We start from the raw sequence: 16301 nt of genomic DNA, 5'->3' as shown, positions 1-16301 counted from the left end.
TATTACACAGATTATAAAAAGAAATAAATCATACAAAGTTAGGGCAAATTTCATTTCTCATTCCATACATGACTACTTGATTTCCCTGAGTGGCTACAGAATGCTGCTTCACTCCACAGGTGCCAAACCCTGAGGACGCAACACCAAAGGGGAAGCAGGCTGAAGCAGCCCTGCCACTGTTGACTGGGCCCAGAATGCCACCCCTGCCAAAGCTGCCTCACCACTGCTGATACTCCAGCTTCCTCTTCATGATAATATTAAGGCAAAATCCTGGGTACCCGTCAAACCTGGAAGCAAGCAGATACAGCAGCCCTGACCGTAGATATGGCCTCCGAGTTCTGGGTAGCCCCACTCCCCCCCGGGCTGTTGATCATCCTTTTTGAAATCTAAGCTGACTTTTTGAATTGTATTCTCCACTGTAGATGCTTTGCTATCTGATCTTTGATCCAAAGGGCAGAACATTGATGAGGTTCTCAGCCTCCAGTGAGGCAGTCTGCGAGAGCTCTGTATCTCCACTTTTTGGCAAGACCTACCACATTTGTTTTTAAACTCTGGCATTTGATGAGCCAGTGGAAGGTCATCCTCATGATTAACGCTGACTGTGGGGAGGGCAGCTTACTGCTCACTGCTGTCCAATCTGAAGTTGGCAGCACATTTCCAACAATGCTCTTGAAGAGGTAACATTCGCTGCTCACCCAAGGCCTAGCGTCATCACTTGGTCCCAGGCCAGAGGTGGGTGATGGCAAGAAGGAAGCTGCGAGCAGCAAGGGTTGGTGTTGGCTCCCATTGGGAACACCCTTTTCACGATGCTGTGTCCTTCCATCAGGCGCCAAGTGTTCTTGAATAAGGGATCTTCCCCGGGAGCTGCAGTCAAACACTCCTGGGTTTGCTTGCCATGTTCTCCCCATGGTGAGTCCGCCACCTTACATAGGGTTAATGCAGTGAGAGGAGGCTCATAAATGAGTATTAATTGCCCTCTGTGGCCCTTAATAATGGTGGTGTCAGAATGCTGTTCACAGACCTTTCCGCCACAGACTTAATTAGCATGGACGCAGAAGATGGCACATTGTCACCTCATTGAATGTCCCACAAGATAAGGCCCTAAGACTCAGATACATTTTCTACCATTAATGTTCCTCCAGCAAATGGTGCTGCACTGCCTGGCCTTACCTTCTCCTCCTGTCCTTCATCCAAATGAAGAAAGGACTTTAGCAAGGACCCCTTAAGCAAATACTCCCTTTCTCATGGGCCGTCCTGTTAGGGGCTCATTAAGATGGAGTAGGTCAGCAGTCACTCATTTGGGGTGAAGTTCTTGGAGAATTTGCAAGAATAATTATTTTAAGGTTTTGGCAAAGTTCATGATGAAGTTTTCCTCAAAATCACAACGTGATTTCTAACTCCTCTGCACAATATCTGTGGTACGGAATGTGAAATAGTGAGCACGCTTTAAATCGAGAGATTAGGATAAGTGTTAGGCATCACGTTGGCATGGCCTTTGCCCAGGGAGCATAAACGGACACCTTCTTAACAAGTCTCAGGGTTACCATTCGCCCACACATGTAACATCTTTACTGCAAAGGCAGGCTAAACTAATGTTTCAGCTCAAACTCCCAACTTGACTACTTCAGAGTATCTTTAGCGTTTGAATGAATTGCCACCAGTTCTGGATAGAAATATTGCTCCTGCTGATGAACTTTAGGACGAACTGGAAATACCATGGAAGCAACACATGGTGTATTTTCTCACCAGTCGTATTAGCAATCTTGAGTTCCTATTTGGCTTAAGCATAATCTGATGCAATAAAAGCCTTTTCCAGTTTTGTTAAATTTCCATTTATGCCATGAGATAAAAATTCTTAAGGCTATACGACAGTGGGTCCTACATTGTAACACAATTTGCCTTCTGTTCATTGAGCAACGTATTATATAGTCACAGAGAGTTCATGACTCTGTCCTTTGTCACTGACATTATCAGCGGTTATGCTGTTGTAATAGCTTGGTGATGGAATTAAATGCTAATAAACTTAAAATTAACCTGAAGTACTACTTGAAAGGAATAATTGGTGTATCTTCTAACTTTCTGAAGTGCCTTCCCTCCCACTTGGCGCATCACTTTGCCTCATTGAAAAAAGGCAACTTGTACAAAATGAAGCTTTTATTTGTGTCTTCAGACCCTTCTTGATGAGAGTGAGAAACAGCTTTGCATTGACTGAAATAGTTGCTTAAAGACAATTTTACACAGCTTGACCCAGTAATGAGCGATGCAAATAAGTCATCCATTGTTCCATCAAGCAACATTTATCTATTTCTAATCTGTTCACAGATACATAGTTCAGATTTCTCAAACCATTCTGTTCCAGACCTGATCCAGATGTGGAAGTGAGTGTAATATGGAGAATGCTTGAAAAACTCAGCAGGTTTGGCAGCATCTATGGAGAGCGAAACAGAGTTACCATTCTTCCAAGTCCAATATGACTCTTCTGAACAGTCCCTTCTGAAGAGTCCCAGACTCAAAGAAACATTTGGACTCAAAACATTAACTCTGTTACGCTCTGCACAGATGCTGCCAGATCTGCTGAGTTTCTCCAGCATTCTCTGTTGTTTGTTTCAGATTTCAAGCATCTGCAGTATTTTGTCTTTTTGGAAGTGAATGCAATTGCTTTGGGTTTCAGGACAGCAGTCAAATCAACTTGACAACAAAAGGCCTGAGTAAAACCCAGTAGGAGTCAGACAGAAAACTCTTCAATGGCTAGAGTCACAACCTGATGCATAGCAAACTAATTGTAGTTATTAGAGACAGATCATCAAAGACACAGGTGTAATTACAGGAGTATTTCAGGGACGTGTTAGCAGTCCATTTATCTTTGGCTGCTCCTTCACATCAGGAGTGGAACCTTTTTTTTCAGTTTACAGCTGTATTCACAGCTTCTCTAATTGTGAAGTAGCCCAGGCTGACTTTTTAAAAAAATCATTTGTTCATGGAATGCGGTTGGGCTACTGTTTATTGCCTATCCTCAATTGTCCTTGGAACTAAGTAGCTTGCTCGAGGCACTTCATAAGGCACTTAACAGTCAATTACATTGCTACTTGTAGGCTGGACCAAGTAAGGTTGGCATATTTCCTTCCCTAAAGAGGTTTAGTGGACCAGGCAGAGTTTTACAAAATCATTACATTGTTCCCTTTAGGTTAGTTTTTAGTTCCACCTCTAATACTGGCCTTACCATGATGTATACCCCTGCCCCACATCCCATGATTGAATTTTAAAACGATAATTAACAGTGCTTTTCTCAACAGATCGTTGTCTGCAGTATAGAAATTTTAAAAAATAGAACTATACTTTTTGTCCTATATGAATGTATACCTGTGGAGTCTTTTTATTCATTCAAAGATTACAGGTATCACTGGTTAGGCTGGGGTTTATTTCCCATTTCTAAGTGCCCTCAAGAAGCTAGTGGTGAACTGTTGCAGTCCTTGTGGACTAGAGACACCACAGTAATGTTAGGAAGGGAATGTAAGGATTGAAGGAAGGGCAATACTATTCCAAGTGAGGATGGTTGCTTGGAGGAAAACGTACAGGTAGTGGTGATCCCATGCATTTGCTGTCCTTGTCTTTCTAGGCAGGAGAGGTTTTGGGTTTTGAGGGTGCTTTAGTGAGTTATAACAGTGCAACATGTAGATGGTACACATTACTGACACTGTGGGTCAGTGTTAAAGGGCATGAATGAAGGAAGGTATTAGATGGGTTGCCAATCAAGCTGGCTGCTTTGTCTGGATGCTGAGCTTCTTGAGTTTTGTTGCAGTTGCACTCATCCAGGATGCTCAATGGATTGGCAATGGGTTGGTGAAGAGGCTCGCTTGTAAAAACAGGCAATAAGCTGGCATTGAAGTATGAGGGGCCATATGTAATGCGTATAGGTTATCAGATTGCATAAGTTGGGAATGGGAAGTGTGTGCCAGTGAGGAGGTGTGAGTTAAGGACTGGTGGAACATTTACTACTTCTCTTTTGGAGAAAAATGTAAACCTTTTGGTTGCGGTCCTGGAACACATGGGAGAGACAAGGCACATGTTGGGAATGTGAAAAAAAATGCACATGCTGGAAAAGAACAACAACTCATGGGGACTTGCAATGTGGTCAAGAAATTGTCAAAAAGACATGGAGTTATAAAGAAAGATATTTTGAAGTTCTGCTTAAATAAAACCTTTAAAGGATTTGTGCTGCATTTCACAGTGTGGTGCCTATTGATGGACAGCTCCACCTCCTTATTGAACAGAAATATTTATTGGAATAAGATTTTAATGGCTTGATAAGATGATTGTTGGCATAAGGTGCTACCACTTAAGTGAAATGTTTGCTAACAAAATGAATTGAAAACTCAAATATTTGTTTCAAATCCCTAATGAGTATTGGATGTTTATTTTGTACCAATGACATCGTATTTTTTCAATAATGACATATCCAACACATTGGTAATTTTAATTTCTGTCATGATGCTTCCTGATTGCTGGATAATTAGTGTGTTGTTATGGTGAGGAAATTGAAAAGGATAGTGGGTGAGAGATATTGGTTTATAGTGAGTTGTCGCACTGGATATAATGGGCCCTATGAATTATTCAGAGGGGTGATGAACATAAGATAATGGGCATAGGGTGGCAAAAGGTCTATGAGGGACCATGGGGGTCTGCAGTGGCAAAAAAATCATGGATGGGGCTCGGAAACACAACACCCTCTTGGTCTTTTCTGAGGTTGTCTGCCTTGACTCCTTATCCAGACCATCACCATCCCACTCACCCGGCGACTGGTAAAGGGGGTGTGGGAGGCCATTTTTAAAGTTTGTGTTGTGGAGCTGAGATTTTTCCAGACTCTATGGCCTTGACATGGGAGCATTGTCACTGGTGTATTGTGGGTAATCAAGAGTCATGGCAGCTTCAAACAAGTCCAACATGTGGCACCTCTGAACTGCAGTAGCCCCTCAGGTCATGTGATCAAGTTTCTGGGGTGCAAATTCAATGTTTAACTTTGTAATTGGAGAACAAAGCTGAACCTAGATTGATGCCAACAAAGTCGTTCATTTGAGTATACAGTGCTACTTCAATTGATTGGATTTGCTACCTCACAAATTGTCTCAGTTGTTTTTTTTTGCCTGCCAGGAGAAAATTATTTTTAGTTGTTTTAAATCTGAACCAAAAATATGCTAATACACGTTAATACCTACCAAAGTCATTATGTGACCTTTTCCCTTGGTAGAAGATTGACATGACATAATTCAGCAGAGTTGGAATATTGTCTCCTAATCTCCTGCATTTAAATCGGAACAGAGAAGTAAAGTGAATTGGAAGAAAGTTCTTTTGCTTTTAGAAGAAAATTATGTAGTGAAACAGTAAAACAGAATTGCTTACATGCATGTGCTATTCTTCTCCAGTTGGCGTCCTTGAAATTTTAAGGGTCACCCCAGGGATTGAACCCCTTGCTGTTCGTATTATTCTGAAGCATACGCTAGCCATCTGAAATAACTGGTCCCCTGCGTGTGAACAACTAAATGACATTTAGCTGTGAGTCGACAGCATTAACGGCAGGGAAATACAAGATGCCAGATTTCTACTGAACATTGTATAACACGGCAGTTTCTTTCTCAGCTAATGAATCTGTCCTTTCAGCTCCCGTGCAAAGCTCTTGAAAGTCCAAAATGTGCTTCTTTTCTCCTGTAACAGAATGATGAAGTAAACACAGTTCGAGTTAAAGAACGAGGCCAAGATGTACTCATCCTGAAAAAAATGTCGTCATCTAGCCCAGCCCCTACTGCAGGGAGTGCCCAGACTGATGGGAGGTAAGTGGTTCACTTATTCACTGCAGAGCACTCAGCAGCTGGATGGATCAGATCAGCTGGAGTTTAATAGTGAGAGAGGGCAAAAAGCAAAACTAAAATTATGCATTGCACTGGTAGTTAGAAACAAAATAATAAGCAAGTTCAATATTAAGAGTTTTTGATCTCCGTATGGAAAACAAAAGTGTTTCCGAAATCTTTGAAGATAGCACTGGTCTGACCTTGCCAGCTTTTGATGTGCCTTATTTTAAATATATTGACGAGGATTCAGAAGATGAATGGAGTAATCCTTCACAGTCTTCAGCAGAAGATGACTCAGTCGAATCTCTACTCTCTAATAGATACACGGTGGTGGCCGGAACCCCTGAGAAGATTCTAGAGCATCTGCTCGAAGGTATGCGCTTAGAGGAAGGTGAATGTGAAGGGGCAGGTAAGAGCATTATCTTGCTATTAAATCAAATAGATACATTTATATGATTAGATATTATATGTTTGATTCTGTATCCCTTTCATAATGCTTATTTTTCTTTAAATGTTTTTGTTATTTGCTTGGCTAAATATATAGAACATTTTATTGTAAAGAATAACCAGCTCTTTAGGTCTCTCTGAAGTTTCTGAGGTTTTAACCTGTTTACTGTGTAGTATCGTCGGAAGCAACTTTTTTGTTTTATCATTTGCAGAAAGCTAAACTCAAATGGTTTGTTTTCTGGGTTAGTTGACCAACTGTTACCATTTCTCCCTGCCCATGATACAACTTGTAAATCCATAGCGAACTGAGCGAAGTGGTTCCGAATCATGCACTGTACTTGGGAGATTGAAATGGTATCAATATTACAATTGATCATAATAATGCATGAGTTAGGATGTTCAGGATTTTGTCACGTTGCATTAAGAGATAAAGCATTGCTGTAATCCAGTGATAATTAGAGAGAGCAATTAACCTAGCATTGCAAACCTAATGGTACTTTAGTACAATTAAAGAGATAGAGACAGTAAAAGCTTCTAAGCATTTACTGACCTTTAAAATCAAGATTGACTCTAAAATTCTTTAGGTCAAATCTTGAACTGCATTACATTCACATTTTGTGTCTAGGTATTATGTGTACATCTGTTTTGATTGAAATTGGGTTCATCATTAAGGCAAATGCAAGTCACTGATAGCTGGTGAATAGTGATGAATTTTATGTCAGAGAATAATCAGCGTATATGATAGTAATTTTATTATTAGCCTCATTAAAGAACCACTTTGAGCCAAGCAGAGGGTCCAGTTCATTTAGTGAAGAAACTTAAAACTGAAATATTACAGAAGTTTTGATTATTAAAAGTTTGACTGAAATTATGACTTTATAATTATAATCATTGTCAATAGGATTTTATAGAATGCACTGCTCAACAGTTTGGTTCTTTACTGTGCCTTGTTGGGTTTAATTGGACAATTGAAAAATTTCCAAAATTCTGCATATTTTTAGAAAAGCAGTGCTGCCTTTTTCAGCCCTGGGATTCCAGAGAGGCCTCATTCAGGGCAGAGTGAAGCTTCTACCCACCCACTATTATTTAACCCTGAAATCCTGAGGTTAGGATTATGTAAAGTCTTTTGGTAGGATCTTGTATTGACAGGGTGAAGGAGGTGTGTTTAAATAATTGTGTTGCCGAATTAGTGTCCCAAAAGGTTCCATGAGGCATTACAGCTTTTTTTTTATATTCCTTAGATTGCTGCTTATTGATTGCATGACATCACACAAGGCAGCAAAAACCTGGGTCGAAGACATTGCATGCCTGAGGAGACCAGCATGTGTTGTCAACACTTATTCTCAAATGGAATCTTTGTCGACTCAGAGAAACAGTCTCATGCTGGTCTCTCTCTCTCTTCCCCCCCCTCTCACTCTCTCTTATTGTGGTTGTTTCCTTTAAGACCTTCCCCAGCACCAACTTTAAGCTAGGCATTCTTCTGCATCCCCAGTGCCGTGCAGCTCTTGATGTAATTGTCACTCTTGTCCAACAACCCGCACAGCACTCCAGCCAGTTTGAGTTTGGAGACAGAACTCCTTTTATTGAAATGAAACCTGGGAATTAAAAATTTACAACTTAATCTTTGAGTTTTTAAAAAAAGTAAAATCTGCAATTGGGTGCATAATTTGTTTAACGGCAGAAGACAGAGAGTGATGGTGTAGGGTTGCTTTATGGACTGTAGCAAACAGACATAGAATTAATATATTGAATAAGACTTACATAAAATCACTACTACATTGTGTCATTGGATTAATCAAAATAATTCGCTCCCGTGCTCAAATGTTTTCGTTTAAAAGTAGCACAATCAAATGTGTTTACTGTGTTTAGCTCTGGTTCTCTATCTACTATTTTGTTTTGTACTTTGTCATTCAGCTCATAAATGGACCCTTCTGCCCAACCACCCCATGCCAAACAGAATCCCAAACTAAACTAGTCCAGCCTGCCGCCTCCAAACCTTTCCTAGTCATGTATTTATTCAAATGTCTTTTAAATGTTGTAACTCTACCCCCATCCACCACTTTCTCAGGAAGTTCATTCCACACTTTGAACCATCCTCTGTGCAAAAAAATTGTCCCTCATGTCTTTTTAATATCTCCCTCCTCTCACCTTAAAAATGTGCCCCTTAGTCTTGAAATTCACATCCTAGGGAAAAAGCAACTAACCCTATCTATGCCCTCATTATTTTACAAACTTCAATATGGTCACCTCTCAATCTCCAATGCTCCAGTGAAAAAAGTCCCAGCCTATCCAGCCTTTCTGTGTGACTCAAACCTTCCATACCCAGCAACAACCTGTTAAATCTCTTCTGAAACCTCTCTAGCTTAATACTATCCTTCCTATAGCTGGGCGACCAGAACTGGACACATGCCTCACCAATGTCCTATACAACCTCAACGTGACTTCCCAATTCCTGTACTCCAAGGATTGAATAATGAAGACAAGCATGATAAATGCCTTTTTAACCACTGGTGGATATGTGACATAAATTTCAAAGAATTCTGTACCTGAACTTCTAGGCCCCTCTGTCGTACAACACTGCCCAAGGCCTTTCCATTAATTGTATAAGCCTTACCCTTGTCTGTTGTACCAAAATGCAATACGTCGCATTATCTGCTTTGAACTTTATCTGCTATTCTTCAGCCTATTGACCCATTTGATCAAGATCCCTTTGTAATGTTAGAAAACCTTCACTGTCTGCTATGCCACCAATTTTGTTGTCACCTGCAAACTTACTAACCATGCCTTCCATATTCTCATTCAAATCATTTATATAGATGACAAACAAGAGAGGACCCAGAACTGATCTTTGTCGAACACTGTTGGTCACAGGCCTCTAGTCTAAAAAGCAGCCGTCCACCACTGTCTGTCTCCTGCCATTAAGCTAATTATGCACCCAATTGGCAAGCTCACCCCGAGTCCCATGTGACTTAACTTTACTAATTAGTCTACCATGTGGAACCTTGTCGAAGGATTTACTAAAGCCCAAGTCAACAATGTACACTGCTCTGCCCTCATCAATCTTTGTGGTAATTTCTGAAAAAACTCAATTAAGTTTGTGAGACACGATTTTACTCGCACAAAACCATGTGGACTATCCCTAATCATTTTTTGGCTCTCTAAATGTTCATAAATCCCATCATTTAAAGTCACCTCCAACTATTTAAGCATACCCACAGGACTAACAGGACTACAGTTCCCTGCTTTCTTCTAACAAACTTGCTTAAATAAAGATGCAGTATTGGAAGGTGATTAATCACCAGACATCCACCTGTAGTTATAGATGATGCAAAAATTTCTGCGAGGGCTTTTGCAATTTCCTCTCTTATTTCCCACAACATTATGGGATACAGTAGATGAGGTCCCAGAGATTTATCCACCTTTATATTCTCTTTGTTTCCGGCAGAATGTTTTTTAGAAAATATATAATACAATTATTAGCAAATACTCAAGTGATCTTTTACAAAATGTCAACCTGGGAGTGTATTCCCCAAGACATTTTTGCAGTACTTATACCACTGAAATTTCTTCGTATACTTCCAGTTGGAGTACAATTTTGCCAACCAGTATTAGATCATGACAATAAAATCACCGCTTTAAAAGTGTAACTATAATTAAAATAGAATATCAAAGTCTAGGAAGTAAATTGGGTAACGTAATGTTGAGATTCAGATACTGTCAAAAAAATTGTATCAATCTAATGCAAACTGGAATCAGCCTACAACTCTCATCTTCGGACCATATGATAGCAATTCTGTCGATTTTAATTATTCTAATAGGTTTTAACCTTCATTTCTCAGAGCCTTTGCTGTTTCGTCAATAATGAGGTCATAGCTTGAGCTCAGTAAGAAACGTACAAAAATGTAGAGTTTTTCTTCCCACAGTAACATATTTAAATTGGACTACATTTTGTCAACAAATTGAGTGATTGTGATTCCTCTTGAGTGATACTTGCTTTCAGGCTAAGTCAATTGGGTAATGTGCAATCATTCCATGGCCTGCCTGCCCTTCGGTATGGGAAATAGCTGAATGTATGACATGTTCTCATTAGCAGAGTACATGATTTCCAAGGTCAGACTGCATATCTGAATCATATTTCTGAAAGGTATTTGTGCCATCAGTATATTTACATTAATGGCTTGAGCAAGATCTACACATTTTGTTGTGTTTCAAAGTCATTGCCAAGAGCTGATTGCTTCTAGATGGAGACATCTGCATTCCGTAGCACCAAGTTTATGGTGAAAGCAAACTACATTGTGGTGTAATTCAAGAACTACTTTATAACAAGTGGAAACGATATTTGTGATGTTAACTGTTAATACACACAGTTGATGTATTGATCATGTGAATTTAGAGTTTCATGTAGCTTTTCATGTGCTTTTGAAGCAGATAAAAGAGTAGGTTGATAGAAAATAAAGAAGTATGTGAGCTATGCATAACAATTTAAAATAAAAGGCTGTATAAAATTAATATTATGTTGCAATGCTTTGTGAAGAGAGACAAGAGGGGTAGGGAGAGCTCAGAGATTAGGGCCTATGCAACTGAGCAGCCAAAACATGTTAATTTACTCACCTAGGTTATGCACAGAAGGTATAGAATTTATACATGGACCTGACTTGCTATTATTTGATTTCTTTCACACATTTTTTATATTCCATCCCTCTCCATTGTGATTTGTAAATAACTGTGGGTTATCATTTAATTTAACGCAGTTGCCTTCTTGTTTCAAGGTGTCTCATAATGTTAAAAGTGCTGCTACTTACTGGTATCTACGAATTTTCTTGATTTCTCAGATGTTAAGGCTAAAAATAATCACTGAAGTGTACCCCCAAATGAGTTAAGTTAGCAATAAATTATAAACTTATTATGAATGTATTTTTCAGAGTACCATAACTATAATTACGGGTGTTATTCACATATTTAGTGAACTCATGCAGAACAGTGATATATCTCCAAATACCAATCACTTCGTAAGATGCTTTCAATGTTTTGCATTCCCCTGTTCTGACTAAGTGTGTTGTATGATACTTGTGTCATAGCTGGAAGATCAAATTTAAAGCAGTTTACAAGTCTACCTGACTTTCCTTGTTCCTGTCCTGTTTATTCGTAGCTGAATACAATCCCTTCATTTATGTATTTTTTATTTGTATATTTTAATATATATTCGGAACTATTATTCCTTTATAAGACCGAGATAGAGAAGCAGAATTAGGCCATCCAGCCCATTGAGTCTGCTCCACCATTTCATCATGACTGATGTGTTTCTCAACCCCATTCTTTTGCACTCTCCCTATAACCTTTGATCTGCTTTCTAATCAAGAAGTTAGCTATCTCTGTCTTAACTGCACTCAATTACTGAATGCAATGTATTCCTTGCCATGTGCCCTTCTATTGTTAATTGTATTAGTGGTTGCTGCTTTTCTTGTGTCATGTAGTGGAGAACTGGAGTCAAATGCAAGTTGGTCTTAAAGCTCATTAGGAAACAAATAGGGATTCCAGTTTTCACTGACTTTTCCCTACTACCAGTTAAGTTATATTTTACCATAATGTTGTTTGAATTCATAGTGTCTAGGTTGCTGACGACAGTTGTACCACAGAAGTCTCTCTCAGCTTTCTTGTCTTCCCTACAGTGCAAACAACTCCCCTCTATGCACCTCCTTCCCAGATTAAGGTTATGGAAATTTGATGAGACAATGACTGTCTTCAAAACTTCCACTTGTATTTGAAGTATCCAGTTAGGCAGACTTTTAGTTTCTCATTATTTGATTTGATGCTACAATTAAACAGTCATGTAAATTTTATTTATGAATAAGGAGCTGATGCTCTTTTTAAAAACCATAGAAAAATGATTGAGATGGATGCATGTTTTATTACAATTTTTTTTGATGTTGAAGAAAAGCATTAGGATGTAAAATCCCAACATGCTGTTAGTGTGGCCTATCTCATCTAACTTTTATATTACCAGACATAATGGTACCTGTGTTAACTTGTTTGTAATACAATGCTACCTTATGAGGATTTGCAGGTTACAGCAGGAATAATCCAACAGTCTTGAAAGCAGAGTTCAAACTGTTCACTTAACTATTAGTACCTTAAGGCACAACCAACATTTTTCTTGTCAATCAATGAAAAACAGTTGAGTTCTGCCAACATATTTTTCAGTCCATTTTACAGTACAGCGGGACGTCTGAGCTGAATGATCATTAAATGGTAAGGTAAAATAATCGCAAATCAATGTGGTGTTGAAATTTTTAGTGGGTGAATTAATCTACTGTTAGAGGGTAAATGCTATAAATTGTAGGAATGCCTCATTGTCAGCATTTTATCCATACAGATCAGTTCCAAAAGCATCAATCTCTACCACACACGCAACATTTCAGTCTTCATGCAGTGCCTGTCGCATTTTCTGTTCACCTACATTCAGGTCTTCTAACTGTTATACCATTACCTTTGAACTAAAGACAATCTCTTAAACCTATGGGTATGATTAATTCAAAAAGGAAACAATTTGGTTTAATTTATTGATTGTCGCTATTTTTCTTTGGAACATAAATCCTGCAAGTTTTCATTTTCATGTTCATATTTCATCAATAAGCAAACGTTCAAACAAATTATTGCTAACACGAGGGAAGCATCTTTGTTTGTTTGTCTCCTGACTTTTCCTCACTAGATATTGGTTCTTTGTTGTGGTTTGGTTCCATTACACCAGGAGCTCTTTAGTACTTTTTCCCAGCAGTTGTTATATGAATCCAGACCATGCGTCCTGGCAGGCAATTCAACATATAGCACACCACAACTAATCTCAATCTTTTTGTAACCACACATTTGTACTTTACAACAAGTGTTGCTGAAATAGAAACCCTGACTGATGTTGTTTTCCCCCTCCTAGCCTCAATAGTTTATGCTGAATGTTCTTATTAAGACCTTTACTAGTCTGTTATGACCATGTTGTTCTTATTATCATGTTAAATATTATCTGATTTTCATTCACAGTACTTCCCATACTGATGAAATATACCCGTTTAAGCTGACAATGTAGGTTTCATTCATTCAGACCTAAATATTAGTTACAATTAAATGATTAAAAATCTTCATAATTACACTACTGTTTAGCGATTACTTCAGGTTTTTTTTTGATTGGCGATTAATTTAATGAATAAAAACATCACAGTATCGGGCACACAAGTTCTAACAACACAAAATGCTGAACATGCAGGTGGTCTGCTTATATTGGACCACACTGGATGTGTTACATTTTCATCTCCAGGGCTTTCTCAGGCAATGGGTGACTGATCCATTGAGAGTGAACATTCCAAATTGAATCCATCATCTATGCTGAATTCAATCATTTAATTCTGGTTGGATTAAGTCAGAAGTCACACAACACCAGGTTATAGTCCAGCTTCACCTGATGAAGGGGCTATACCTTGACAGCTTGTGATTTCAAGCAAACCTGTTGGACCATAACCTGGTGTTGTGTGACTACTGATTTTGTCCACCCCAGTCCAACACTGGCACCTCCACATCCTGGTTGGATTAGGAAATGCAACCACTTGCTTTGGTCAATCTGGGATAGACCATGGAAAATCAACCATATTTCCTGATCCTGGTCATTATCCAGCGCATATAATAGGCATCAGGTGAGGTATAGGCTAAGCTTTTCTGCATCCATAGTCAAATATCCCGCTGATATTCATCATCCAGGCTAACCCAAGGCCATATTAGTAACTTGTCAGGGAATGATTCACAACGTGCGTGCTGCTGTTGTCAGGCAACATCTTGAGAGCAAAGAAAAGGAATGATTGTTTCTACATTCTTCTTCTGTCAAAGTAATAATTTAGAACAATGGGTAATTAGCCTTCCAGATGTTCTAAGTTTTAGAACTAAATTTCTGAGGGGCTACTCCTGGTTTTCAATGGATATTGCCAATCTGTGTTTGTAATAGCATTACCAATATCATAGTATTCAGACAAAAAGTGGAGTTTAATTATCTGCCAGTCCTAACCTCGAGTTGAGTGCCTGATGAGGTCGGGGGGACTTTTCAGAGCAATTTCTGTTTCTAATAATAGGCTTCCTCTTTTATTTTGCCTCTGCCAGGAGAGTGGTGAGAAACGTTTAGTCATGTGGTTCATATGTCAAGGGTGGAGCAAGCTTAACTGCTCCTTTCCTACCTGTTATTTTTGTGCCTTCATTTGATTGTAAAAGGGAATTGTCCCTTTTTTGCTGTCCCTATTGGTGACTATTGATATTTCACTGCCAGAAATATTTTTTAATATTTTCCTCATATACCAAAGTACTGCTGACTTTATAATAGTTGAACAAAGAGTTCACACCCAGTTGGTTAATTTTGCTATAGTTTATATGATGGTTACTATAATTGCAAAGTGTAAAGCACAAGTACATGCATCATGAACAGGAGGTAGAGGTTCTAAATGCCACATTTGGTTGCCCACAGGAGTACCTCATTGGATATATGTCCTGGCCAGACTGATAACATTTTGCAATTGTGCAGAAAAGGTAATTGAATTTAACAGTGGACAGACCTGATGCATCCGTGACAGAAGTGATGGCATCTCTGGTTGAAACCATACGCAGGACATCGGACAAGTGATGCCTTTCACTTTCAGGCTATGCGGTGCAAAAGTGGGGTTGGAGGAATAGGCCTAAATAATCTAATCTATTAGTAATTTGACTTTAATGACAATTTGGAAAAGAAACAGTTTTAAGAAACAAACTCCTATTTGTAATGAGATGATCCTTTCTACTACTCTCAGACAAGTAAAAAGCTCAAATAAAGTGTTTTCCTCCTACTGTCAAAAGTAACCCTTTCAGCTACAAAGCACACAAAAGCAGCAAAAAAAAAATCATTGTTGAACTAGCAGACAAATCTGCACCTTTATCCTGGTGCCGGCAGCCAGATTTAGCTATAAGAACAAAATGCTTAATGCTAAATAACTCCAATGCAGTACTAAGAAAGTGCTGCATTCTTAGCAGCGTCACCTTTTGAACCAAACAATCAGCTGAGGCTCTGTCTGTCCTCTCAGCCGGGCATGAATGACTTCATGAATATAGGAGGAGTTGTCTCCAAAACATTGGACAATAATTATCCTTAAACTGGACAACCGGTCATTATCAGACGTTAATTGCCATATTAAAGTGCAGAAAGTTAAATAAATCCCTGGGATCTGATCAGGTGTACCCGAGAACACTGTGGGAAGTTAGGGAAGTGATTGCTGGGCCCCTTGCTGCGATATTTGTATCATTGATAGCCACAGGTGAGGTGCCGGAAGACTGGAGGTTGTACCACTATTTAAGAAAAGTTGGAAGGAAAAGCAAGAGCTGTGGACTGGTGAGCCTAACATTGGTGGTGGGTAAGTTGTTGGAGGGAATCCTGAGGGACAGAATTTACTTGTACTTGGAAAGGCAAGGGCTGATTAGGGATAGTAAACATAGCTTTATGTGTGGGACATCATTTCTCACTGACATGATTGAGTTTTTTGAAGAAGTAAAAAACAAGATTGATGAGGGCAGTGGGATGGATAGGACCTATATGGACTACAGTAAGGCGTTCGACAATGTTCGCATGATAAATTGATTAGCAAGGTTAGATCACATGGAATATAGGGAAAATTAATCAGTTGGATACAGAACTGGCTCAAAGGTAGAAGACAGAAGGTGGTGGTGGAGGGTTGCTTTTCAGACTGGAGGCCTGTAATCAGTGTTGTGCCGCAATGATTGGTGTGGGGGCCACTACTTTTTGTGACATATATAAACAATTGGGATGTGAACATGGGAGGTATGGTTAGTAAGTTTGCAGGTGACACTAAAATTGGAGATGTAGTGGACAGCGAAGAAGGTTACCTCAGGTGAGAGGGGAAAGATTTAAAAGGGACCCAAGGGGCAACCTTTTCACGCAGACGGTAGTGCATGTGTGGACGGAGTTGCCAGAGGAAATGGTGGAGTCTGGTAAGA

General features: G+C 39.2%; 1 protein-coding gene across 3 annotated transcripts in view; it reads left to right on the top strand.

Moving 5' to 3' along the window:
• The window catches only part of LOC125465745 (rap guanine nucleotide exchange factor 5), a 171305-nt gene that overhangs the window by 91180 nt on the left and 63824 nt on the right, over window positions 1-16301 (top strand). For 2 of the 3 annotated variants that reach the window (XM_048559532.2, XM_048559525.2), the window contains 2 exons: window positions 5710-5825; window positions 6164-6252. In XM_048559532.2, the coding sequence (XP_048415489.1) occupies window positions 5710-5825; window positions 6164-6252 (205 nt within the window). Of the gene's footprint in view, window positions 1-5709; window positions 5826-6163; window positions 6253-12499; window positions 12540-16301 lie in introns of those variants that run through there. The other variant, XM_048559542.1, reaches the window with a different exon arrangement.

This window comes from Stegostoma tigrinum, chromosome 2, assembly GCF_030684315.1.
Source record: "Stegostoma tigrinum isolate sSteTig4 chromosome 2, sSteTig4.hap1, whole genome shotgun sequence".
In the NCBI taxonomy this organism is placed as follows: Eukaryota; Metazoa; Chordata; class Chondrichthyes; order Orectolobiformes; family Stegostomatidae; genus Stegostoma; species Stegostoma tigrinum.
The sequence above is the reverse complement of the archived record's forward strand: the minus strand, read 5'-3'. Positions and strand labels throughout refer to the sequence as shown.